The 27920-nt window shown below is 40.2% G+C and overlaps 1 protein-coding gene across 1 annotated transcript; it reads right to left on the bottom strand.

Annotated features, from left to right (window-relative positions):
* Nucleotides 1–393: 393 nt before the first annotated feature.
* On the bottom strand, nucleotides 394–26988 carry UNC45B (unc-45 myosin chaperone B). Its single transcript, XM_081319767.1, has 20 exons — nucleotides 26882–26988; nucleotides 23060–23221; nucleotides 22242–22278; nucleotides 19762–19937; nucleotides 19254–19343; nucleotides 17640–17807; nucleotides 16983–17151; nucleotides 14062–14232; nucleotides 12105–12276; nucleotides 9583–9883; nucleotides 8554–8648; nucleotides 6896–7037; nucleotides 6597–6737; nucleotides 6370–6497; nucleotides 5814–5880; nucleotides 4586–4699; nucleotides 3669–3784; nucleotides 2161–2278; nucleotides 1873–2028; nucleotides 394–752 (listed from the first exon to the last, which is right to left on the bottom strand). The coding sequence occupies exons 2-20, from the start codon at nucleotides 23219–23221 to the stop codon at nucleotides 486–488; spliced, it is 2790 nt and encodes a 929-aa protein (XP_081175893.1). The 5' UTR covers nucleotides 26882–26988; the 3' UTR covers nucleotides 394–485.
* Between the last annotated feature and the right edge of the window lie 932 nt (nucleotides 26989–27920).

Genomic DNA, 27920 nt, shown 5'->3' with positions numbered 1-27920 from the left:
TCTGGTTTTCCTCAAACAAAATACTGGGGGCTGCCACTCTCTATCATTTGTATTTTCTAAGAAGGCCCTTAGAACCTGCGAGAGGTTCAGGGCATTGTTAGAAATAAATATAGTTACTTGAGATAGATATTTACTTTTTCACTGTAGATTCAATCAGACCAGGAAGAGTGGTATCCACCAATTGGGATGTTACCAAGTACATTGCATATCTGACTGACATACCAGGTCCTCTGATTTTAGGAGTTTCCTGTTGTCAAAGAATTTGGCTAGGCAGGCACTTCAAAGAATAATTTTCTTAGCCAGGACAAAATTTTGGAACCCCCCAAGCTATTAATTAGGAAATATTTTGGTGATTATTTTTGAAGGCAAAAGCAAAATAAGTGACCACTTTGAAGACAATGCTTTAATTTTCTGATCATTTTCCCATACACGTTCCAATTTCTCCTTCATCTCTGATTTGTGTCATTTTATTTTTCCTTGCTTCTTCATGGCTGAGTCAGGGGTTTGATCAACCCATAGTCCATGAACTTCACGAGGCATTCTCGAGCCACATTGATAATGTGTTGTCTTTTAGGATCATCCGCTTCTTTACCAATGATGGTCAGGATTTCCAACATCTCGCTCTCCACCAATTTCTTTGCCAATTCTTGGTCTGCGTGGATTAAATTGTAAACAATCACCACCCCACGGTGCTGGACCTCCTGCTTTTCATGAAGACAGAGTCTCTGCAAAATCTCCAGCCACTGGGTTGTCTAAACAAATCAGAGTTATTATTAGTCTGAAGAAATTAGAATGATTAGCACATACACCATGCAGTTTTGTTCATGGGGCCCTATTACAAAAGTAGGAAAAGGATAATAATTTAGGATATTAGTCATATTAAAAAGATTCTGAGTGTGGCAAACATTGCTTTTCAGAAAACTATAAAATAGTATTGCAATAGCCACCAATGGCATTTTCTGTAGTCATAATCCATCCAGAATATTTGCTGGGGGGGAAACAAATAAAATATGCAATTTTAATTAAAATATTTTAATTGAAATGGATAGTGTCTGATTCTAAATGTATTCAGGTCAGGTTAACTTCATGATGAATTATTGATTAATTACTGTGACCTTATTCTCCATTTGTGGGAGAGAGAAAAAAAGCTTACTAGGTAATTTACTTTTCCTTTTTTAATTGGCCTTGTAATGCAGTTTTATCATTAAAAGGTGAAAAAATGAAAACCCCATCCCACCCCCTTTTTGTGAGGAAAAAGGAACTAGTGAAGGATAGATTCATATCAACAAATAGAACAGGAATTCATAAGAAGATAAACAAGACCCAGTTTGGTGTAGTTAAACCAGGAGACTGTGAATTCTAGTTCTACTTTAGGCATGGAAACCATCTGGGTAACTTTGAGCCATTTGTTCTCTCTCAGCCCAACCCACTTGTTGTCGTGGGGAAAATAAGAAGTGTAATATATGTTTGCTGCCTTGAGTTACTTATAAAGTAATACAGATGGGACAAAAATCTAATAAAATAAGGGATGAAATATTAATGTTGTAATAGTCCTAAAAATTTTGATTCCTGGATTGCCTTGGGCCATTCCAGCAAAGCAATAGCATTTTAAGCAGGGGACAATTTGCAGATGTTGTGAGGTGATGGATAAGAGTGAAAAAATGAGAGAACAGCAAAATGATGCCTTCTCTCCTTCAAGGGGCACAGGTATTCCATTGTGTTAATATATCTTCTTGAAACCCTACTACCGGTACATGAAAAAGTAACTAGCAAAGAGTGAAGAATTACACAAAGCAAATCAGAATTTTGAAAACAACTTTAACCTCCCATCTTTACCTGGAGAGTGAGGATGAAAAGCAAGAAGAGACTTACCACTTGGGTTAATTTATGACAGAGTGTCTTATGGGCTGCAGTGAGCATTGCGAGGGCTCCTGCAGCTGCATTCTGGACTTTGTCATCATCCTCGCCACATAACAGGACAACCAACTTGAGTCTGTCATTTCCTTCAGCAATGAATCTCTCTTGAACCTGGGAAAGTTGGGGAGGGAAATCAGTTAAATGGTTGCTCCATAAAATACAGTAATATTGAATATTCCTAGATGAAGAAGCTGTAGACTGGCGATCCCTTCACCAGAATTTTCAGGAGATGGAAATGCATACCTCTTTATTGACTACAAGGTTGCACATACATTCTGTGGCTGCTTGTCGGAGCTGATCGTGGTTTTCAAACATGTAGTTTTCAATGTCTGGTAGAGCTTTCTCTTTGATGATCTTTTGTCTGAAAGAAACATGTGGATTTTAATTACTGCACCAGGATGCTGAAAATGAAAAGTACGGTATGAAACTGATAGGGACTCTGAGAATAGGCCAATCTCCACTTTGCAAAACTGGCTCAAAGACAAGTCTTCTTTTTAATCATAGTTTACTGCAATTAAAAGATCTTTTGGCATCACCAATACTGTATTACCTCCTCTAATGCTGCAGCTGTTGTTATAGCGATGCAACGTTTTTTTAATAAGTCCATCTGTTAGAAACCTGGTTCTTGTACAACCAATGTAACTTGAATTTATTTATTTCACCTGCTTCCTTGGAACTGAGGAAGGATTCATACAGGGCATTGGCATCCAACTCTGTCCTTCATCCATTCATTCTAGTTTTCTCTGATTATGTTAAATATTTCTTACATATTTCAAGGAAATATTTAAGTCAGAAATAATGAAAAATCTTAATTTCCAGGGTCTGAATATTGAATTAGTTTCTCTGCTGCTATAATGGAATCAGGAAAGTTTAAGAGCTCTAATTCATAATCATGTTACTACATAATAATAATAATAATAATAATAATAATAATAATAATAATAATAATAATAATAATAATAATAATAATGTTAGAAGGGACCTTGGAGATCTTCTAGTACAACCCTATACAATTTCACACAAATGGTTGTCCAGTCTTTTCTTAAAAACTTCCAGTGTTGGAGCATTCATTAGATCATTTGTTATTAAGTGACTAAAAATACAGTGACATACACCATATAAGAGTTAACAATAAAACTTTTGTGGAGATTTATAATCTACAGTAAATCAGTATTTTCTCTTTTAGAAATGTGGGCTTCAAGTCCTAAATTGCCCAACCCACTGCTGGGGAATTCTGGGAATTGAAATCTTTATGTCTTAAGGTTGCCAAGGCTGAGAAACACTGATCTAAGTAAAAGAACATCATCCCATCAGATCTTAAATTAGCCCCGCCCTCCTGGCCTTTAGTAAGGCCCTGAAGACATGGCTTTCCGACCACGTTTGGGGGGGACGGGGTCCATCAATGGTGGAGAGTTTTTACAGTGGCTGTGTTGAGTTTGACACAATGAACGTTGCCACTTATCATGTTCATTTTTATCTAAGTGGTTATTGATCATTTTTGGTATATTGCTTTTTAACCTTTTTTATTGGATTGTTGTTTTTAACTGTTGTGAGTTGGGCTGCCCTAAAGAGCAAATAAATAAATAAATGGAAGTAGAAATGGTATGATAAAATATAGCGGAGGAAAAAAAGATCACAAAAAGTTTGGTTAATAGGAAAAATTGTGAAGATATGGATTGACATGGTAATAATTTTCTTAATCAATAGGAACGGCCTGTTAAAAATAACCTAAACACAATTAGTTGTCTCACCTGAGTTTGTCACTTCTTCCAGAAAAATTGGTGAGTCCTAACAATGCCTCATAATTTTGTAGCCCATCACGCTCAGTATTCAACAAACTGACCAGTGGCCGCACAACTTCATACACCTAGGATGAAAACAATAGTGTAGAATCTAAATGGTAAGGGGCCTGGCATAAGGAGAAGAAGGAATAACGTTGAGAAACAGAATGAAGAGTTGCAACCAAAACAACTTTTGGGGAAAGTAAATAGGAGTTTTGGCTAAAATTGCAACCATAGACAAGATCTTCCTTAGTTCTTACACAGATAATGAGAAAGAGGGGAAAAACACATTCAGACCTGCAAGATTCTTTGGATTTATAATAAAAATAGTGTTAGTGTTCACAACTTTGCTTTCCTGTTTAGCTTGAAGGGTTGACACTAGAAGGAAAAATGGTTAGAAATGTTGAATACATTTTCCCTGAGAGAAAAAAACTGTAGAGCAGGAGTCCCCAACTCCCAGTCCATGGACCGGCAGCGGGCCACAGCATGCCAGCAACTGGTCCGCGCAAACAAGCAAAGTCCCATCAGTGGGATGCAGGCAGTACATGAAACCACATCCCCTCCAGTCCGCAGAAAAACCTCTCTCCATGTTCGAAAGGTTGGGGACCTCTGCTGTAGAGGACATGATAGTTGTCTTCAAATACTCAAAAGACTGTCATATAGGAGATGGAGAATTATTCAGAGATGTTTCAGAACACAGGACAAGAAAAAAAACACGGATTCAAATAACAAGAAAGAAGATTTTGTTTGGGTATCACAGACAACTTCCTAACAGGAAAAGCTGTTCAGTAGTGAAACAATGTGAGGCAGCTTCATATATTTATATCCCCAAAATGCAGCTTGTTTCTGTTTTATAAAGATGCTGCAGGACACATGAATTTACTCACCCTCTCGCCGGGGAATGCTATGTCAGGGTTGGAAATGGCAGCAATCTTAGCCAGGGCATGGGATGCTTTTATTTTGCCAACATCTGTGCCTTCCAAGGCCAGTGGTATAAGGGCCTAAAGATGAAGAGAAAGAAATAAGATAAGCACTTAATGTATTGATATAATTTATATCTAGTCTACAGTATCAGCTCTTGCAAAAAGACATAGCACAAAAGGAAAACAAATGCACAGGAAAAAGGAATTTTTCCCCCCTGTGATAGCATCACAGAAATAAGGGCTGAGGGAGGGAAGGAAAGGAAGGAATAACTAGTACATTTTTAAGTCTTTTATAATTAATATACCAATTACGATCAAATTATATCTATGAGGGAGACACAAGTTGCTTTTAGGGATTTGATTCAATCCTTGATAGTATAGGTAGTCTTCACTTAATGACCATTCATTTAGTGACTGGTTTGGGGGAAAAAAAGATTTATGACCAGTTCTGCACTTGCAATCATCACAGCATCTCCACATTCACGTGATCGTGCTTTGAGTGATTAGCAAGTGTGGAAGTCAGTCACAGCATCGGGATTGCCATTTGCGACATTCCCTGCTGGATTACAAGCAAAGCCAACAGGAAAGCTTGCAAGTCAATGATAGAAAGTCATGGTCACAATGTAATGTGATTCACTTAACAACCATCTAAGATTGCTGGAACTGCCATTGTTAAGCAGGGCTGTCACTTAATGTTTCACTTAATGACTGCTTCCCTTCGAGGTAGAATTCCTATTCCCAATTAGGGCTGTGTATATTGATAAAAATGTACATTTTGGTATAGTATATACTGGGCCGCTAGCTATATTCAAATTAAAAGACATCAAATGAGTTAATCACAAATATCCCAAAATTGGACCATTACTACCAAGATAAAGGATCAGGCTAAATTAGAGTCTAAGACTACTCAGACTCAGGCTCAGATGGAGCTGGGATGCTGTTCAAGAAGAGGGGGCAAAAACAATAGTTTAAATTTTTAAAAAAGGGATATGGGCTGGACATCAGGAAAAAAATGTTCTACTGTAGTGGTAAGAGCTGGGCATAGGAACTTGGCTATTGTCTTTGCACTTTGTGTGAAGCAGGCCACAATGGCAAGCAATAATGTGGTAGCCACTAGATCCTTGACCTGGTTACATGGACATGTGAACCTACTCCATCTGTTGAAGGTGAAGAAACTGTAGGAATGAGTTACCTTTCCACCCCCTTGAGCAACAATGGTACCACGATCCTTGGTGTCTTCACACAAAGCGAGAAAAACTCTGCCAGGAAGGAACAGAGATGAAAGAACCATTTTTCATTACAATTCTTGCTCATATTTCTGGTTTATCTTTCAGTGTATACTGTTTTTTATAGAATATTGTAATAAACAAGGTGACACAGCAGTTGGGCTTACAATTCAAGCAAGAAGGATCATATTATAGAGTGAGAGAATAACAGAAGAGCAGAATTGGAAGGGAACCTGGAGGTCTTCTAGTCCAACCCTCTGCTCAAGCAGGAAACCCTATGCCATTCTGGACGAGTGGCTGTCCAATCTCTTCTTTAAAACCTCCAGTGTTGGAGCACCCGCAACTTCTGGAGGCAAGTTGGTCCACTGATTAATTGTTCTGACTATCACGAAATTTCTCCTTAGTTCTAGGTTTGTTCTCTCCTTGATTAATTTCCATCCATTGCTTCTTGTCCTGCCTTCAGATGCTTTGGAGGACAAGTTGACCCTCTCTTCTTTGTGGCAGCCCCTTAGATAGAATTACCTAGCTAAAAGTTCTTTGGTCTGATCTGTCAAAATAGCAGTGTCTAACTTCACCATGCAGACCAAGGTAGAGGTGACTCCAGCTTTGATCAGACGCTTCACTCGATTTGTAATGAAGTCTTTTTTGTCCTACAGGGAGAAAAGAAAAATGAGATTTGCCTGTTAATCATGGAGTCATGTTGAGTATCAAGACAAATTGGTGATCCTTAGAAGAATGATAATGCCTACCTTGGGGTGTTCCTCAGGTACATGTTGCTTAGAAAACTTGGCCAGCTGTACAAGTTCAGGGACAAGTTCTTTGACATCATAGCTGTTGGTGCAGTTCACCAAGACGCTGGCCACCGAGTACAAAATAGTTTTGTCGCTTGTCTGCATACAGCCAAATTAAGAAATTTCAAGTTACTATATACCACCAGGCATTTCAAATGTTAGTGCTCTCTCCATGTGGCAACCCTGATGTATGAGAATAGCCTCCCCAGGGTTTAAGGAACAGGGATTTATAGCAAACCAAGCTCTAGCTTTCTTACCTTGGCTAATTCGAACATGGCTTGCATGGCTGGCTTGTCTTGTACGAAATCATCCTTCACGTCAGCATCCAAAGTCAAGTAAGCAAGACCTTCCACTGCCCACTTTCGAGTACGGTTGTCAATGGTGGGATTGCATAGCCATCTGAATGAACAAGACAGTTATAACGCCTCTTGTAGTACAGATGTTTTGGTGAGAAAGAAACTGCTTGCCCAAGAATTGGGGATTTCCTTCCAGTCTGTCTGCCCCTTCAGTATAAAAATTTAAGAAGAGTCCTGTGGATCAGCACAATGCTTATTTAATGTAACATTATATGAAGTGGCTGGAAAAGGACTGGAAGGGTGAGGAGGGATAAATAATCAAGAGACTGCTTCTCCCTATGGACATTTGCCTGTCCTATCAGATCAGACAAGGTGGTCCCTTCCCTTAAATGTTGCCATCTTATGGGTCTTAGGAAGCATGCCTTTTCAATGGCAGCACCTGCCCTATGGAACATCTTTCCCCTTAAAGTTTGCCCCATCCTTATCCTTTTAACTTTCTGAAAAGCACTCTGAACCTGGTTTCCCCCCAAGTGCTGGGATAGGGTAAGTTAGGTTTTAGTCACGGTGCTAGTTTTTGGTTTTAATATTTTATGATACATGTGGTATGGTTTTATGTCTTAGTTGTAGCTGCCCAGAGTTTGGTACAGGATTGGAACGAACAAACAAATGAGAGGAAGGGAGGGAGGAGTCTCTTGGCACCATATGTCATAAACAATAATTCAGGCTAGATGGGAAAAACTAAAGAAAAAGTGTTTTAAATCATTCAGAGGCGCTCTTACCATAAGGAGCACTGTAAACAAGAATGGAAAACTCTTAAAATTTCCAAGATTCTGTATCTACCCCGCAGTAGGGCTAAATATATTTTATTGAAATCTGTACACAGTTAGTCCTCGATTTATTACCACAATTAAGCCCAAACGTTCCATTGTTAAACAGGACAGTTGTTAAGTGAAAACTTTTGACCCATTTTACAACCTTTCTTGCTACAGTTCTTAAGTGAATCACTGCAGTTAGGTTAGTAACACGGTTGTTAAGTGAGTCTGGTTTCTCCATTGACTTTACTTGTCAGAAGGTTGCAGAAGGTGATCACGTGACATCAGGACCCTGCAACCATCATAAATATAATTGCCAAGCATCTGAATTTTGATCATGTAATCATGAGGATGCTCCAATGGTTGTAAGCATGAAAAATGGCCATAATTCACTTTTTTCAGTGCTGTTGTAACTTGGTTACTAAATAAATGATTGCTTCTTTGATTTTGCCCGTTCTGGACCAATCAAGTGCATTCTGGAAGCTCTGAAGTATGGACAGAAGTATGGACAGATACCAGTATGGACATTCCTTTACAGTTGCTCCCTAAGAGGTAGGTATTAAATCATGCTGCTTGTAGATAAGGAGTGAAAAATTGTCAGCAAGATTAGTCAGTCTAGCTTTATGGCTACAGTATTTCCTCTCTTTTTAAATAGCAAGCTGATAGTTGCTGCAAGATGAATGAGATGTTTCCCTACCAGACCTTATAAGGCAGGAGGCTGTGGCTGAAAAGATAAGGAAGAAAGAGAGGCATGGGAGTCACCTATTCAGCTATCTCCCTAGCTCCCAAAATAGACCTCGCACTCACTTGCGGCATTGTTTTGCTAGCTTTTCAGTGGATCCCTCTGCAAATTGTCTCAGGCCATAGTCAGTTCCTCCAGCAGAACCCAGCTTGCAAAGCCCCTGGCAAAAAAAAAGAAAAGAAAGATGGAATATCCATTTATCAGACTCCAGTGAGAAATTTATTTTAATCACAGGGTTGTAGACTAGTCTGGGAAGTTGGAAAAAAAAATCCTGGCACAAGGCAATGGCAATTCATTTTCTTGCTAATAAGAAAAATGTCACAGATATGTCCACTGTAATCAGTTTAACTGAAGAGCATCTCTGTTTTTTGAATGATAGAAGGGCACCAACAAGTTTAGAGCCTCTTGGGCTGAAAGATTTAGGCCTGGATGTAAGTCTTTAGCTGAGATAATCTTTTAAGTCCCCAAATAGATTTGTGCTGCTTCTGCACCACCTCTGGGTGACTTCCATTACAATTCTTGCTTATCTAGGAGATTAAAAGGATCCATGTGCTAAAAGATCAAGAGCAATTCTAAAACTCTGAAAGAAGAAAAACTAAGGAGATACTGTTAGGGGAGACCCTAAAAGTCTCTTTTATTTAACGTCATTCTTCTGCAAGCAAACAACCAAGAAATGTCTGAAGGCAAGCAACCAAGCTCAGACAACATCAGGAACTCTGCAGTCTCAGTAAAGGCAATGCAAATACCGAATCTCTGAGGCAATAAGTCTGAGAAATATTTCTCCCTAACAGAAATTTGGGAAGCTACTATCACCCAATGCAATTGATTCGAGACTACAGTTCTGTCTAGTCCAGATTAACTAATAAATTAATCTGGTCTTATCTTAAGGATGAGAGCTGTGATGGGGCCAATTTTTGTTTGGGACTTACAACAATTGCTCCCTGCTTGTCATTAGTGTCACAAGTTAGAAGCATAGATTTTTACCTTAATTATAACTTCATTATGAAGTTTCCATAAATAAATAAGCAGAGTTCTTTGCCTGATTCAAAAGACTATCATCAAACAGATTAGGATAAAGATCTGAGAGAACTAACCACTAAAGCTCTGATCTTGATCTTCTCATTCAGAGTCTTTTTGTAAATTTCCTTCAGCAGGGTGATTCCATTGGTGATGATGAACGTGGCCCGACTAAGTTTGGTTGAAGCATGGATCAGAGCTTCCACAGCTATTAGCTGATCAACCTCCCTCTCTGAGCCACAAATCGCCACCATCATCTCCATGACACCGTTCATGCTCAACAGTTGGTTCCCCAAATCAAAAGGTCCTTGTAGAACTCCAGACACTGTCTGGATGGCATGTAAAGTCTTGTCCATATCCTTGGGGTCAATTTTACTCCTGGAGGCATGGAAAAACACATGAAAAAAGAGAATAGTTAAGGTTAGCTGATGGCAGGCATAATATTTAGTTCAGCAGAGTAGAAGATGTGATACCACATTGATATCAAGCATATTCCTTTTCTTTTCTCAGAATTACACCAAGCACTACCTATTCACTGTTCCTCTACTGTAAACTATAGTAAAGTAAGGTTTTGTATGTTTTCCTTTACTTTCCAGGGATCTAGAGAAGGTCCTTTCTAAGATACTTTCCCTATCCCCATTCCTTCTGTGATAAGAGACTGAGATGTCTCTTGTTCGACAGTTGCACCAGCTGCAGCTTTCTCCTCTTGTCTCTTAAGGATACTCCAGAGATCATTAGAACTCTCCAGAAAAAACCCCCACAACATTTCTTTCTGAGGTAAAAAAGAAAAAAAAAAGACTTAAGGATTAAGGGAATCCAATACAGGTAGTCCTCACTTAGTGACTGGTCACTTAGCGACTGTTCACAGTTCTGACAGACCTCTCCAGAGCTACTTATGACCAGTTTCAAAGTTCCAATGGCCACTCTCCTGTGTCTACATAATTGCATTTTGGGCCCTTGGCAACTGGCTCGCATTTACAGCCATTTGCAGCATCCCACGGCCACGTGAGTGCAATTTTTGTTAATTTTTGTCAGTTTTCATCATTTATTACCAATTTCTGTCAAAAACACCCATTGAGGAAAATAGCTTTGTTTAACAACTGCTGCAAAAAAGGTCATAAAATTGGGAATGATCATGAGGTGAGTAGTGCCTCAGATGTAAAGTGAAAATGCATTGATTCCTGATCAGAGATTGAAATTATGAACTGATTACATTTATTATTGGAGCCTGGTGGCGCAGTGGTTAGAATGGAGTACTGCAAGCATACTTTGTCCACAGCTGGGAGTTTGATCCTGACAGGTCTCAAGCTTGACTCAACCTTTCATCCTTCCAAGGTCGGTAAAACAAGGATCCAAATTTTGGGGGGCAATATGCTGACATTGTAAACTGCCCAGAGAGCGCCATAAAGCACCATGGGTTAATATGAATGTCAAAGTGCTATTGCTATTTATTAAATGTATGTGCCACCCATCTCATCAGAAATGGCTCTGGATGACTTACAAGTTGTGTTGGGAGTCTCCCGATACTCCCATGTTACACCTCTGCTCCGCGAGCTGCATTGGCTGCCAGTTGTCTTCCGAGTGAGATTCAAGGTATTGGTAATGGTTTTCAAGGCCCTACATGGCATGCGTCCGGAGTACCTCGGGGATCACCTGCTGCCAGCGTCAACTTCCCTCTGCCCTGTGCGTTCCCACAGAGAGGGCCTCCTCAGGGTGCCACCGGTCAGAGAATGTTGTCTGGTGGCCCCCAGGGGGAGGGCGCCCCGGACTTATGGAATCAGTTGCCGGTTGAGCTCCGGACGGCACCTGACCTTCGCTCCTTCCGACGCGATCTGAAGACCTATTTATTTGAACAAGCCAGCCTGGCCTGATGGGGGATGTGTTGGGGTTTTTTATTGTGGTTTTACATTATTATTTATTGTTTTAGCTCGGGCTTTGTATTTAATTCTCTTTTTAACTTTTTAACTTTGTATTTTATATGTGCCCTGTTCACCGCCCTGAGTCCTTCGGGAGAAGGGCGGTATACAAATATAATAAACTATAAACTATAATCTACCCAGTGACAATATAAGAGAAGCTGAGTTGAGATATGAAAAAGAGTCTTTTAAAACACCATGTAGGAGATGACCAGGCTGAGCCATGACCAGGGAGGGATAAAACATGTCATCAGTTGCAAATCTCTTTCAACCTACAAGAGATCTAAGCCAGGCCCTCCTTGAATTCCGTTGACTTGTATCTACCACCAATTTGTTTTAGTCGTTAGTAGTTCAGATTCTTGTAGAGAAAATTAGCATACAATAAACCTATATTTATTTGAATTGCCTGGGCTCCTGGTTTCCTGTGTTTGACACACCAATAGCAAAAAGCAGATGGGTTTATTTTGGAAAGAGACAATTAGCCCTTTAGTTCCGTGCAATCTGGGAAAAAGAGTTTCAAAGAACTCATAGAGATGAAATTAGGTTTCACTGAGACCAATTAACAGGACATATCCCACTATGAGTCTACCTCCATGAAGTTTTGGATACTTCCATTGGATTGCTGAATTCTGTTTCTCTTGCTTTTTGTAAACATTTCAAGGACCATGATCTGTTGGACTCACCTAATGTACTCTTCACAGATCAGTCTGAAGTTTTCTCTTTCTGGGTCACATCTCAGGTCATCATACAATTTGTTCAGAAGAACTGAAGCTGTAAGCTGCGTATTTTCTGTTAGAGGGAGACAGTCGGACATCTCTGGAATCTGGCCAGCAACTTTCAAAATCTTTTTCAAACCTGGGGAAATGAAACGGTGGTAGGGAAGTAGAAGAAGATAGAAAGGGCAAAGAATCAGTTTAAGTTAAAATTGCAAAAAGTCAATCTGCTAGATTTGTAGTCTGAAATTAATTGGGGCAAATTGAAAGCTAGGCTCATACTGTATATAAAATTGAAGGTTGCACCTTGCTTCTAAGGATGCATCTGCAAGACAACAAAACGTCTTATGGATGAATCATTTCGGAGAAAAGTATTCTGAAATATGGATTTTCTTATAAAAAGTGAGTCATAAAACTACTTAGACAGCCATTAAGCTCTATGTGGATGGAAAATCTATAATGACTGATAGTAGAGCTTCCATTTTCAGAGGTAATATACTATTTGTGGAGGAACAATAATGGAAAAAGGATTTTGCCTTTCTGCCCTGTTTATTATCTTTTCATAAACATCCATTTTGTTTTCTGTCTAAAACAGGACGATAGAGTAGAAACTATTCCAAGAGCCCTTGTCTTACATGATATCTCATAAATCTTAGTGTTTCATTTTTAAATTTATTTTATTTTAAAATTTATTTCACCTATACATGTTAGAGCACTGGAGATCCCAGTCCAATACAGAATTGCATCACGTTCAGAAAATATCTAACTCAACCTTTTTCAGTGTTGAATCTCCAGTAGTGTTGACCAATTATTCTCACTGTTCTTGATGACTCGCCTGGTTGATGGAAGATTGTGAGAGTTACTCTCCATCATTGAAAGTTGAAAGACGTTAACAGGGGGAATTACTTGATTTGCTAGGATCCTAATGTTTGTAAAATTCTGGATTTAGGATTATACGTAGAACGCTGTAGAAAGCTTATAGAAAGCCAGCTGGGTGACCTTGGGCCAGTCACTTAGACTAACTCACCTCACAGGATTGTTTGGGAGAGGGAAAGAATATTAAGTAAATTCACTGCCTTGAGTTGTTTACAAAAAATAACAGGTGGATAATACATAAATAAAATAAAGTAAGTTATAGACAGAAAATCTTTTCATGCCTTTGTTTCTGATCTGTGAATAGCATCAGAAGGATTGGCAGAACCTTTTGCCTTTACTGCAATAACAATAGTAATTAGGCTTATATACTGCTTCTTAGTGCTTTACAGCCCTCTCTAAGCAGTTTACAGAGTCAGTATATTGCCCCCAACAATCTGGGTCTGCATTTTACCAACTTCGGAAGGATGGAAGGCTGTGTCAACCTTGAGCCTCTCAGGATCGAACTCCTGTCAAGAAGCATTCTAACCACAACAGCACGATGGCTCATGGAATGCTGAGTTTTGGGCAATTGGCAAATGAAATTAGACAGCTAAGGGGTATAATGCAAAGTGACCTCCTCTGAGCCACAAATGGCTCTATCTTCAGCCAAGTGCAGGGAAAATCAAGCAAATTGAACTTCAGGTTTCACTTAGGCTAAGGATACACAACCTCTTCTGGGCTGAAAGCCACACTGGATCTTTGGGAGCAGGTGGGACCAGGACAAAAGCTTAATCTGATTTCATTTCATTTTCATTTAAAATGAATCAATATGGAGTAGTGTAACTACAGTAAATTTCCAGTTGTGCATTTAATAATGTTCTTTTTTATATTAAAAATTAGCTTGGCAAAAAATTTGAAGGTCTGTGGGCTTCAAGAGTCATATCAACTGAAATTAAAATTGACTGAAGTAGCTGATAGTACAGAGATTCTGTCTGGTGTCTTTCAAGTCTTGATTCAGAGGATAAAGCCATAACTCTACACAAGAGAGAAGTTGCATCTAGGCATTGCTTACCATTATCAATTACAAATATAGTGCGACTATTGTCATGGATTCTCAGATCCTGTCTTGGCACATTTTTGTTGAGTAAATTGAGAGCCCTGTCCCGGCCATGACCAGATACCTTTTTACTGGGAAGCATATCTAGAAGATGGGCAATGATTGCCTTTATATCTTTTTTTGTGTCTGTAAAAAAGAAGAAATCAGCATCAGTCAAAATTATTTAAATTAGAATTTCTACGGTAGTAACCATCTACAAGTGCCAGCTTGCTTATTTTAGATAAATGATTTTCCCTGGTTTTCAAATAGCCATTTGCATAACCATTACTGGTGAATCAGAGCAGTTTCCACATGCGATAATAAAAAACAGTTAATTTTTCATTTACTTTACACTTGAGATAACTGGAGCCACAAATTGTTCCTACAGCCATTTTGCGAAGGGGCAGCGAAGGAGCAATTAAGAATTATATAGAAAGGAAGTTGTTGCATTACAGTTAGAAAACATGTTATAAAATTTAATTAATTTAATAATTTAATTTGTATACCGCCCTTCTCCCGAAGGACTCAGGGCGGTGAACAGGGCAATACATAATAAAAAACAGAATACAAAAATTAAAAAGTAATTAAACCATTATGCCCGTAATAATTAATACATATTAAGATTAAAACTATATATAAAAACCCAACCCCATCCCGTCAGACCAGGCCAGCTTGTTCGAAAAAGAAGGTTTTGAGATCGCGCCGGAAGGAGCGAAGGTCGGGGGCCATCCGGAGCTCGACCGGTAAGCGGTTCCAAAGGTCTGGCGCGCCCACAGAGAACGCTCTTCCCCTGGGGGCCACCAATCGGCATTCTTTGATCGGCGGCACCCTGAGGAGGCCCTCTCTGTGGGAGCGCACTGGACGGAGGGAAGTTGACGCCGGCCGCAGGTGTTGCCGTAGGTAATCCGGACCCATGCCATGAAGGGCTTTGTAAGTCATCACTAACACCTTGAACCTCACCCGGAGAGCAACCGGTAGCCAGTGCAGCTCGCGGAGCAAAGGTGTAACATGGGAGTATCGGGAAACCCCCAAGACAACTCGCGCGGCTGCATTCTGCACCAGTTGAAGTCTCCGGGTGAGACTAATACTTGATAAATACCCTAGTCTCTTTGTGCCAACTTGTGAGAAGAAGAAAAGAAAGAAGAAAAGGAGAAAACCAGAGGAAGAAGACTTCTCAGTGAGCTTGTGATTTTCATGTGTCCACTAGTAAAACTATTCAAGTACACAACATTTATTTTAGAAGAAACTGAAAAATCGTGAAGAAAACTGTAATAACTCTGAGGGTAATAAATGGCCTCCAATGACTATGAACTACATTCACAAGACTACAGTTTTTAGAATTTTGGGGAGAAACTATGATAGTCGTAGTATCATAATACCATTAGGCATAGAGAGATGCTCTGCCCCTGTGACATACTAGTTTGGCTACTGCTAGCATTTTTTAGAGCTAAATTTACATTGGACATTGTTTCTGAACAGAGTCTAGCATTCTTGAGAGGGCTAAATCTATGTCTAGTACAGACTGCCTGAGCAGGGGGTTGGTCTAGAACAGACATGTCAAACACAAGGCCCAGGGGCCGGATCCGGCCCGCGAAGCCATCCTGGAAAGAGTGAGGGAATGGCCCCCACTGCCTTGGCCCTGGCCCAGAGACCCTCCTTCTGCCAGAGACCCTCAGATCTGTCCCACTCCTGCCCAGGCCCCCATAGGCACCCTTGATACGAATGATATAGAGCTGGCCATGCCCACCCAGTAGGCCATATGCACTCTAGCCACGCCCACCCAGTAGGCCACGCCCACCCTGACCATACCCACCCGGCCCCCTGAGGGCAACCACAATGCTGATGTGGCCCTCAATGAAATTGAGTTTGACACCCCTGGTCTAGAATGACCTCCAAGGTACCTTCCAACTTTATTATTATTATTATAAAACTTTTATTCATAAAACATGAAACTCAGTCAACTGAACACTCAAATTGATTGGCACTAATGGTTGGCACAGGCTGCTGCCAGCATCCTAGGTATCAACCAGGTATCTCCTTAAAATGTAAGATGTTCCGAGTAGTGCAGTTTTTTGTAGCTTTGCTGGAGTTATTGCAGGAAGCTGCAATTTCTTGATGTATTTTGCAAAGTTTTTGGACATAATTCCCAGTGGCCCTATGACAATGGGTGTCACTGTTACATGTTTCATCCATAATCGCGCAGTTTCAGTGGCCAGGTCGCAGTATTTTGTAATTTTTCCCAGTTCTTTTTCTTCGACTCTGGCATCTCCTGGTACAGCGATATCAATCAGCTGTACGCTTCGGTTCTCTACAACTGTGATATCTGGCGTGTTGTGTTCCAAATGGCGATCTGCCTGTATTTGGAAGTCCCACAATCTTCACCCTCTCATTCTCGACAACTTTTTTCACCCTATGTTCCCACGACTTTTCAGACACAGGCAAGTTGTATTTTTTACACAATGCCCAGTGGATTAGTTTAGCAACTCAGTCATGTCTAGCTTTGTAATCAGTTTGCACAATTTTGCTGCACTCACATATTAAATGTGAAACACTTTCAACTTTGTTGTTGCAAAGTCACCAATTTGGATTGTCAGTTGTTGTTGTTGTTGTTGTTGTTGTTGTTGTTGTTGTTGTTGTTGTTGTTATTATTATTATTATTATTATTATTATTATTATTATTATTATTATTATTATTATTATCATCAGACAGACAGACCAGTATAGATCATTTTTATCCTGCCCCTGAACACATCAGGCTTTAGCCCCCAAGTTTGCTTCCAAGAGTATACAACTCACAGCTCCCCTACATTTTTCCATGCTAAACTAGGGATTTTAAAATCACCTATGAAGGGCCACAATTCTTAGCATAGCTGGTAGGCTTCTCCAATGATAATTACCCAGCACCAGGGCATCCTCCTTCCCATGTTCTTCCTTCTTGCCTTCTCCAGTTAAAGAGTCAATTATGGCCTGCAACAGGTTGGAGACCGCCAATGAGATCTCTTCATGATCTATGGACATCCATAAGCAGATTTTGTTGATCCCCAGCATGTGCAATATTGCAGTGGCCTATCCAAGTAAGGAACACAACATAGTTGTCTGATTATCTCTCCTTCGGTTATCATGCACATGCCACATTGAACAGGATGAGTTTTGCAACACAGAGATATACATACACACCCGTTATGGAATCTCTCCTACAATGTGTTAGTTTATGGTGGCAAAATAATCAGAAGGACCATGGTAGATAATAACAAATATCAATAAAAGGCAAATCATGAAAGCTGATGCCTATTAATTAAATTTGCTAGTTAGAAAAGGTGCTATCAGACCTGATTCTTTGGTCACATATTATGCAGAGGGAGCAAGTTTTATTTTGTGGATACATTCTTTATAATGATACTGGGAGATGTGGGGACATCTATAAGGGTTAAAAAAAGTCAAGATGGTGTGCATAACACCATAGGTGCTCTGCACCATTTTTTTCTTTGTCTTCTTCCTGCTGACCTGAAGCTATTCATGCAACAAACAGATTTCAAGACATGTGTCTCTCTTACCCGCGCCATGTGTCTTGTGCACATTCCTGAAAGGGTCCTTGTTGCTGCCAGGATCAGCTCAGGATTTTTAGTTTCTATTAACTTCAAAAGCAAATTCAAGCCATTGTTTTGGAATATCCTCTCTGCTCCTGCTTCTTCTCGGCCAAGAACAATGAGGTTGTTTGCAGCCTGATTTTAAAAAGACAGCCAAAAGAACGGAAGGGCCATAAATTCAGATACCCATCACTGTTTCATATTATAGAATGAATGCTTAGATTGGAGCTCAAGTGGGTATAACACTTCCTTCAATTTGAAGTGCATAATAATGATATAAAATGGGGTGGGTGGATTTGAAAAAGACTTATATGCCCAAGTCATCCAATGGCTTTCATGTTTCTGCATGAATTGAATTTCTCTGCTTCCATTCCTCAGTTTCTGTAAACTGTTTTGAAGCTGGCTACAACTAATGTAGACAAGATTAAGAAATCAGCTTTACCACAAAATTAAAATACTTTTATTAAGATTTGCTATAGTAACAGAATCTTGTAAGTCTAACACTACTGTAGCTCCTCCTCCTCTTATACTTCTGTGAATTAGAGAGGTGTCCATCTGAATGTTTTCGCGTGCTCTTCTGACTTGGGCTAAGCCACGGGTCGGCAACCCGCGGCTCCGGAGCCGCATGCGGCTTTTTGAGCCGTCTCCTGCGGCTCCCAGCCGCCCGTTGCGCGCGCACCTCTTCGGACGGGCAGTGGTGCGCGCGCACCTCTCCAAATGGAGAGTGGCACCGCCCGTTTGGAGAGGTGCGCGCGCACCTCTCCGAATGGGCGGAGGTGCGTGCGCACCTCCCCAAACCTTTGGAGAGGTGCGCGCACCTCTGCGCGAACGGGCAGCGGCGCCGCTCTTTGAGAAAGCTGCCACGGCACGTTTGCAGGCTGCCGAAAGCGGCAGCTTTGCAGACGGGCCGCGGCAGCTTTCCCAACAAGCGGCGCCGCTGCCCATTCCGAGAGGTGCGCGCGCACCTCTCCGAACAAGCGTAGGTATGCGCGCACCTCCCCAAACCTTTGGAGAGGTGCACGCACACCTCCGCGCGAACGGGCAGCGGCGCTGCTCTTTGGGAAAGCTGTTGCGGCACGTTTGCAGGCTGCCGAAGGCGGTAGCTCTGCAAACGGGCCGTCACCGTCGCGCAACCAGGAAACGGTTCCATCACACATAAAATAAATGGCAACCGTGCGCGTCCGCACATGCGCAAGAAAAAAACGTTTTGTGCATGCGCAAAACTTTTTTTGCGCATGCGCGTGCATGGACGCACGCACGTGGCTCCCACTTTTTTTATGTGTGATGGAACCGGTTCCCAGTGGCTCTTTTCCTTTTTCAGGTTGCCGACCCCTGGGCTAAGCCATGTTTTTTGCCTTGCTGGTTTGGTAGTGGATCTGAACTATTTATGTCAAGGTCATCCTCTTTACTGTGTACACTATGTGATTTTGTTCACTCTTGTTGCCTTAGATTGCTGAGTAGAGGCAGAGAGCAATATAGGCCAACCAGGGCTTTCCCACCAGCCAATTAGCAGGAGAATGGAAAATGGCATTTTCTTAGTCAAATGAAGAACAAGAAACAGTTCGCATTAAGGAATCTCACCTTCTCTCGCTTCTCTTTCTCACTCTTTTCATCCAGGAGGATTTCAAACATTTGCTGCACTCTGGCGTCAGTGGAGAACTGAAAATGTAACTATGTCAAAGATGAAGAAAAGAACAGAGATTATTATTTAATTTTTGCTGGGTTCTTGGCGATCTCTGCAGTTGCTTTTTCTCTTGCAGATTTTTCATCCCTGGGCTAGGTAACATCACCAGTGGATGAGAGAAGGAAGTTGCTAACTGTTTATTTATGATAGTTTGCCCTGTTAACCCGGACTGGGATATAGGTGGTCTTCGTTTAACGAATAGTTGTTCAGCAACCATTCCCGCTTGGAATAGTGCTGAATGAGTGGTCCTTACAACTTGAATTTCCAGCCATCACAGTCGTTTGCAATCCTATAATCATGATCCAGGTGCTCACATGCACATATAGAACACATCCACCTCCAACACAAGAGAGAAATGGTCTGACTAGTTGGCTGATCAGTATGTCAGGCCTGCCAATCATTTACCTTCTCCTGGATGTTAGTGCCCAGACGTCGAAGGGCCTCCTGAAAACTTTGGTTCCGAGGTTCAATGGTGGCACATCTCTGGACATCTTTGAAGGCCTGATCCAACTTTCCCAGCTTCTCCAGAGCCTGGCTACGTCGGTATAAAGCCTTAATATCAGAAGGGTTGATGTCAATAGCTAGAACGAAAATAATGACAAAATTGAGATGATACCTGACAGCAGCCACATTGACCAAGAGAAGAGTTGCATCTGTCTTCTCTTCTTGTTCCATCTATTTCTATCTCATTTGCTACATTTTTTCTATCTAAGTACAGTACAATATTTCTATAGGGTGCAGAAATATATGTAACATATGGGAAGAACAGAACCAACTGGTTTTCTTTTCCTACTTTAAGATAAGTATCAGCAAATCTTGATTATTAAGTTTATAGCAAGACAGGTGGTCTCTTAGATCAAGAGGACACAAGCCCAAAGCCTACATGTGACACAAATAAAGGCAAATATATGTGTCCCAGCATAATGTTGCAGGATCCAATCTGGGTCAGTCACCAGGACTAGAGGCTTAGTCTTCTGAGCTTTTGGACTTGTGATGGAGCCCCCACCCTCAGGGATCTTCTCTCTAGCAGGCATAAGTCTGAAAGCTCGGAAGACAAAACCACTGGTCCTGGTGAGCGACCCAGATTGGATCTGCTACATGTGACTCTCAAGGCTTTGGGTGTGTTCCTAGGAGTCCTTCCAAAATTGCTACCAAACTGTAGTCTTAAGGTGACAGTAAATTATGAAACAAATGGAGAACAACCGTATTAATTGTACTTAAAGGTATGTAAGGTCAGAGGCATAGAATCAAGATCATGCGAAATATTAGTACTGCTTTATAAAACCCTACTGAGACCACACCTGGAATATTGCAGCTAATTTTGATCACCATATTACAAAAAAGATGTTGAGACCTTGGAAAAAGTTCAGAGAAGAGCAACTAAGATGATCCAAGGCCTGGAGACTAAAACACATGAAGAACAGTTGCAGGATTTGGGTTTGGCTAGTCTAAAGAAAAGAAATAAGGGTGACATGATAGCAGCATTCCAGTATTTGAGAGGCTGCCACAAAGAAGAGGGGGTCAAATTATTCTCCAAAGCACCAGAAGGCAGGACAAGAAACAATAGTTGGAAACTGATCAAAGAGAGAAGCAACCTGGAATTAAGGAGAAAGTTCCTAACAGTGAGGACAATTAACCAGTGGAATGACTTGCTTCCAGAAATCATGGGTGCTCCATCACTGGAGGTTTTTAAGAAGAGACTGGACAATCAGTTGTCTGAGATGGTATAGGTCAGACATGTCAAACACAAGGCCTGGGGGCCAGATCCGGCCCGCGAAGTGGTTTCATGTGGCCCGCGAAGCCATCCTGGAAACAGTGAGGGAATGGCCCCCGCTGCCTTGGCCCTGGCCCAGAGACCCTCCTTCTGCCAGAGACCCTTAGATCTGTCCCACTCCTGCCCAGGCCCCCATAGGCACCCTTGATACGAACGATGTAGAGCTGGCCATGCCCACCCAGTAGGCCACACGCACTCTAGCCACGCCCACCCAGTAGGCCACGCCCACCCTGGCCATACCCACCCAGCCCCCTGAGGGCAACCACAATGCTGATGCGGCCCTCAATGAAATTGAGTTTGACACCCATAGGTTCTCTTGCTTGAGCTGGGGGCTGGACACTCCAAGGTCCCTTCCAGCTCTATTCTATTCTATTCTATTCTATTCTATTCTATTCTATTCTATTCTATTCTATTCTATTCTATTCTATTCTATTCTACTCTACTCTACTCTACTCTACTCTACTCTACTCTACTCTACTCTATTCTATTCTAATATGAATTTTATTTCCTTGCTTAGCTTCCAAGCCCATGTGTTGCCAGCGTTTGAGACAAATATACTGTAAAACAAATTAAAATTATATTTTATCCAAGGTATTATTTCTTTATCCTGGCCCCCATTTTGGGCATGATAGGCAAAAGCCTAGTGCAAAGCAAAACAAAGCATTTGGGTATGAAACAGTTTACCTCTGGTGGACATTAAGTTTATGTATTTATTTATATTTCATATTTCTAAACCACCCATCTGCCTCAAAGAGGGGCCCTGGGTGGTGTACAATCCAATCCAATCAATCAATAAAACAACATATAAAATTAACATTAAAATTAAAAATAAATTAGGATTAAACATTTTAAAATTATAGACTAATGACAATTAAACATCAAAAGAGTAAAAATCTTAAGATGGCCATTTAATGTCGGTTATTATAAGGTGTGGGGGGCTCTCTCTCAAGTTGCACTATAAATTATTGTATTGTACAGTGTAGAAACTTATCTTTTCTCCTGGGTTCAAGAAATACAGCAGGAACTTCAAAAGATTGATTAAAACTGAACTATTGGATATATCCAAATCCTAATGAAGCATCTAAAATATTTTAGCCATAGTTTAACTTACCTTTAGTTGCATCTGACGTCACTTGGGCATATTTCTCCTATTTTTTTCGAAGAAAAAGGAATTTTTATTAGTGATTAAGAAGGTTGCTCATGGGATGTTCATTCTAGTTTGACATGAACCAAATTCTCTCCTTCTCCAGTCTTTTTATTTCTTCACCTCTGCTGCCACAGAGAAGACCCATCTACTTCTGGACCCCTTTAAGAGAGGGGATATGTAACATTCCTTGCCTGCCCGCTGTGAAGGGCTGGGTAGATATAACCAGGAAAAGATGGTTTTCCAAATAACCCTGTTTACCTTGAAGGGCTGACATAAAAATATTATATAATAGGACACGGTCTAGATGGCATCTAAGATACCTTACAGTTTTATGGTTCTGTTTTTCAAATATATTGCCAAATAACTGTCACAACCCTAACCCTCTAGATGTGTTGGATTTCAATTGTCTGAATCCCTAGTGAGCACTGCTATTTTGTATATAATTATGTGGATTGTGTGTATACGTTTATTTCTCTTCTGTCATGTTCTCATCATATGCTAAATAATAAACTGCCATTTCCAACATCAAGTGGAAAATGTTGAATCTCATGAATTTTCATGAGACGTTGTCAAAAATCTCATGAGATCTTGGCAAACCACTAAAGGTTTGTGCAACTTTTGGATTCTCTTGGGAGATAATGGCCTTTGGGGGAATAGATGTACCATTTTGATATCATATTGCTTGTCTCCTAGAGGCGTTACATTGTGGATTGTTGATTTTTCTGACACCCTTTATATGTATTTGAAGAATCTTCCCACACTTCCCTTTAACATTTCCTTACCTTTTTCAGAAAACATGCTGCTCGGTTTCGATATAACACAGCCTGGAGTGATGGATCTTTAGCAAGTTTAAGTGCTCCGGAATAGCTTTCAATAGCATTGTCATAATCATTGCCTTGAAAGAACTTATTCCCTTCTTCCTTCAGTTGCACAGGGTCCTCCATCTAGAAACAAAATAAATAGGCCTTTTTAGGAATGTCTCTAGTCACATGGCCCTGTCACTACTAAGGAAGAGACTAAGGAAATCAGCTGTTCTATCTTTTATTTCTTAAGATTTTCTGTACGGTGGGGGAAGGGAAAACATGCAAGAATAGCTGGAAAGCACAGTGAGTCTGTGGAAGGACAGCAACCCTAACCCTAACCCCCGTGAAAGAAATATTTGGGGGAATATTAAAAAGGCAGAATATTATATCTCCCAAAAGGAATAATGGGAGAAAATCTAAGACAAAACTAGCCCCCAGAAACCAACCCCCTCTCGCTGTTCCAAGCAGGAACCAGCTCTGTAGAAATGCAGATTTGGTGATTCATTCAGGAAGACTAGGGCCAGGAAGCTTGGAGCTGATGAGATTAGAAAGACAAAGACCGCTAAAATCTACATACCCCACCCAAACTCTAAAGACATGACCTTTAGGAAATAATAGGATTTAACCCACCACCATCAGAATACCAAAAAGATATGCTCAAAAGCTCAGGTTAAAGTTCATGCCACAGAAACAGGAAAGAACCTCAAACACAAAAGCCCAAGAAAGTATAAAAACCCACCACTCCCAAATACATGTGGTCAGCTTTCCCATAGCCACATTTCTGTCTGGCTCTGCTCTTCAATAAACTACAACCTTCTTTCTAAAGCAGTCTCCATTTTGTTTATTCCTGGCTTGGACTGGACTCTGAAGATTCTTCTTTCAACAAGTCCAAGTAGAAGACCAAAACCTCCTGTAAAAATAGGTGGAATGCGTCTTCCCTGGAACACCAGTAGAACTTTTAGAAAAAATCAGACCAGGTTTCTCAGTTCTAGGTGATCTCCAGATAAAATACAAGTAATAGAAATGCATATAAAGAAGCAGAAGTTTAATATAAAGAAGAAGTTTAATGAAGAGAAGGAAGAGCAACAAAGATGATCAGGGGACTGGTGGCTAAAACATAAAAGGAATGGTTGCTGGAATTGGGTTTGTCTAGTTTAATGAAGAGAAGGACAAGGGGTGACATGATAGCAGTGTTCCAATATCTCAGGGACTGCCACAAAGAAGAGGGAGTCAAGCTATTCTCCAAAGCACCTGAAGGCAGGACAAGAAGCAATGGGTGGAAATTAACCAAAGAGAGAAGCAACCTAGAACTAAGGAGAAATTTTCTGTCAGTTAGAACAATTAATCAGTGGAACAACCTGCTTCCAGAGGTGGTGAGTGCTCCAACACTGGAAGTTTTAAAGAAGAGACTGGACAGCCATTTGTCTGAAATGTATAGGGTTTCTTGCCGGAGCATGGGATTGGACTAGATGACCTCCAAGGTCTATTATTATTATTATTATTATTATTATTATTATTATTATTATTATTATTATTATTATTATTATTATTATTATAGACTGGAATCTATCAGATATAAAATACAAAAGAAAAGCAAAATAATAGGCAAAGGGAAGAGAAAGAAAAGGAAAAGAGTGGTGTAGGATAAAGGGGGAAAGAAAAAAAACATTGAATTCCAACTTTTTTTCAGCAAAGTCTGAAGCACAAAATCCAATAGAAATAAAAATGAATCTGTTCTTTTATATAATTAAAACAGTCTATTTTGCCATCTCTGCTAGTTCCATCACTTTTTCCATCCATTCTTCTGTTCTGGGGATTGAGAGAAGGCTGCCCCATGATTTGCGTGGAATATTCTTCGAAATGGACAAAGCCAAAATTCATGGTGGGAGAATTTTGAGGGTCTCTGATCGATGACTGTTGCTCCATAATTGAATTACTTGATCTGGACTGCACTAACCCAGATGACTACTAGATGGCAGCAGAAAGATGTACAACCCTCTGTTGCCACCTTGTGGTGGTCTGGATTTTGTTTTAGTAGTCTCACCTTAATTCCTCAATTTCAAACAAATTGCAGAAAAAGAGCCAAAATTGCCCAACATCTCAATTTCCCTTACAGTTCATATCAGAATATCTTGGATTAATTTGGTTTTACCAGATTCATAGCCTTGGTAGCCTTTCTTACTCTTGGCCAAGGGTAGGCAACCTTGGCTCTTTTATGCTGGCTCAGGAATTCTGGGAGTTGAAATCCCTAGTCATAAAAGAGCCAAGGTTACCTACCCCTGCTCTTGGCTGAGGAAGACAGAGGCTGTAATTTGAAACATCTGGGAAGTCCCAGTTGTGAAGCAACCAATATACCCTTTTATTTGCTTTGTTATACTGTGGGCGACACTCACTAGTAGGCTTTCATTCTAATAATTCCTAATAACATCATTGTTCATCACAACATTCAAGGATGTTTGGCATTTTTTGTTACAGTTAGTCCTTGATTTACAACTATTCATTTAGTGACTGAAGTTATAAAGCACTGAAAAAAAAGTTACTTAGAACATTTTTCACACTTACGACCATTGCAGCATCCCCATGGTCACGTGATCAAAATTCGGATGCTTGGCAACTGGCTCATATTTATGACGGTTGCAGTGTTTGGAGTCATGTGATCACCTTTTGCGACCTTCTGACCAACAAAATCAATAGGGAAGCCAGATTCACTTAACAACTGTGTTACTAATTTAACAACTCTAGTGATACACTTAACAATTGTTGCAAGAAAGGTCATTAAAATGAGATAAAACCCACTTAACAACTGCCTCACTTAGCAGCAGAAATTTTGGGCACATTTGTGGTCGTAAGTCAAAGACTACCTGTACTTTACCCATATCACTTTGTGAAATATACCTAATTTTGATTGCATCTCTTTCATGGTTCTCATCCATCTTCATCAATAATTTCTTAATTATCTTTGGACATCATTTATATATAAGTATACATAATTCATGTATCCAAAAGTAGACTTTAGTTTGAAGACAGCCTATGATATACCTTCATAGATTTATAAGGACCATTCATTAATAAAAACATATGATATAAATCCTATCAATCAATATTTTTTCATTCTTGACATCTAGTCCCTGAAGTATTTTGGCAACATTTTCCAGAAGTTGTTCATCTTTGCCTTTTTTTTTCTTTTTAGGGATGAAAGAGAGGGACTGAACCAAAGTCATCCAGCTGACTTTGTGCTTAAGTAGGAATAGGTCTTATAGTCTCCTGGTTGCTAACCCAGTACCTTTAGCTGCTATATCAGGCTGGCTCTCATTAAATAAACAGTAAGTGCAGAAATGGGTTATCATATTCATGTAGTCTTCTTTTATCTTATGTTCACCAGAATCCTGTGAAGTCACTATGAAACAGTGTTTGGCTGAAAGAATCAAATTTGTTAAACTGTATTTCTCTGATCCCATTCCAGTACCAACAAATCCACTGCTTTATTGAATTCAATCTTCATATTTCTGACCCCACACTGAGAATTTTTATTGCATTAGCTGCAAACAAAAAAAAATATCTACACTCTCTATACTTGGACATTTTTCAGATGCCTTTGGGAATTGTCCCAATCATCTGATGATAAGGGGAGAAAAAATCCAACCACAGTGCACACACACGCGCACACACACACATACATATATACATATACACTTGTAATAATCCTTGGCACTCAAGCAAAATGTTCTCTTGGGATTTGCTATTGGATATTTTGCCAATCTATTTGCTATTAAATCCCTATTTATGCTTTCCTTTCCTTACCTTGCACAGTTTCCCAGTTCTTGAGATTGTCACCAACTTGGATTTTTTCTTGTGGATCACTCAGTCGTGGGCACTCTCTTTCTTGGAATGAGTTGATAAGTATGGCTGTCTGGAGTTAAATAGAGGTGTGTGTGTATATATATATAGCTCAATGAGATAGTCAAGAGCCAAGGACCAAAGCACAGTGAGCAAGACCTTAGGGGTGAGAGGCTAATTTCCAGATTAACCACATGGTTTTCAATATGGCACAAACAATACAATTAAAAAATTCACAAAACCCCACATCCAAATTTTGCACCAGCCTTCGGCTAAGTTCAGTGGTGGGAGTTTTTGAAGGCAATAATGCAATGACTGTGGTGCCTTGCCCACCCTGCCAAAATGTACAAGCCCCTCTTCCCTTTCTATTTAAGGAAGAATGAGACATTTGAAACTCTGGAACAAATGGCTTCTCTCCAGAATCCTTGGAGAGATCCAGCAGCAGCTGTGACAGACAGGGCGTCTCTAGTAACTTCCAGAACTCACCACCCCATCAGAAATTATATTCAGAAAGGACATTTCCAAAACCAAAAAAAACAACCCCCACAACCCCCCCCCCCCGAAAAATACATCCTTTTGTCATAAATTCAAGCTATACTATGAAAAAATAAAGGAAGAGGTTAGTCTGCCTGATGGGAAATTGATCAGTTTTTATTAACAGGATTAATAGCCATTGTATGAAGATATGGCCAATATATGAAGATATCCATCCAGCCACATGCACACACCTGCAAACACATGATATTTAAATATTGTAAAATATTAAATCATCAACATCATCAAATTTGCAGACAACACTAAGTTGGCAGGAATAGCCAACAATCCAGAAGATAGGCTTAAGATACAGAAAGATCTTGACAGACTTGAACATTGAACGAAATGAAATTCAATAGTGAAAAAAGTAAGGTTCTACATTTAGGCAAGAAAAAACAAATGCACAGGTATAGTATAGGTCAGGTGTAGGCAACCTTGGCTCTTTTATGACTTGTGGACTTCAACTCCC

Source organism: Vipera berus, assembly GCF_964194415.1.
Source record: "Vipera berus genome assembly, chromosome: 1".
Taxonomy (NCBI): Eukaryota; Metazoa; Chordata; class Lepidosauria; order Squamata; family Viperidae; genus Vipera; species Vipera berus.
This window is presented reverse-complemented; position numbering and strand designations above follow the sequence as displayed.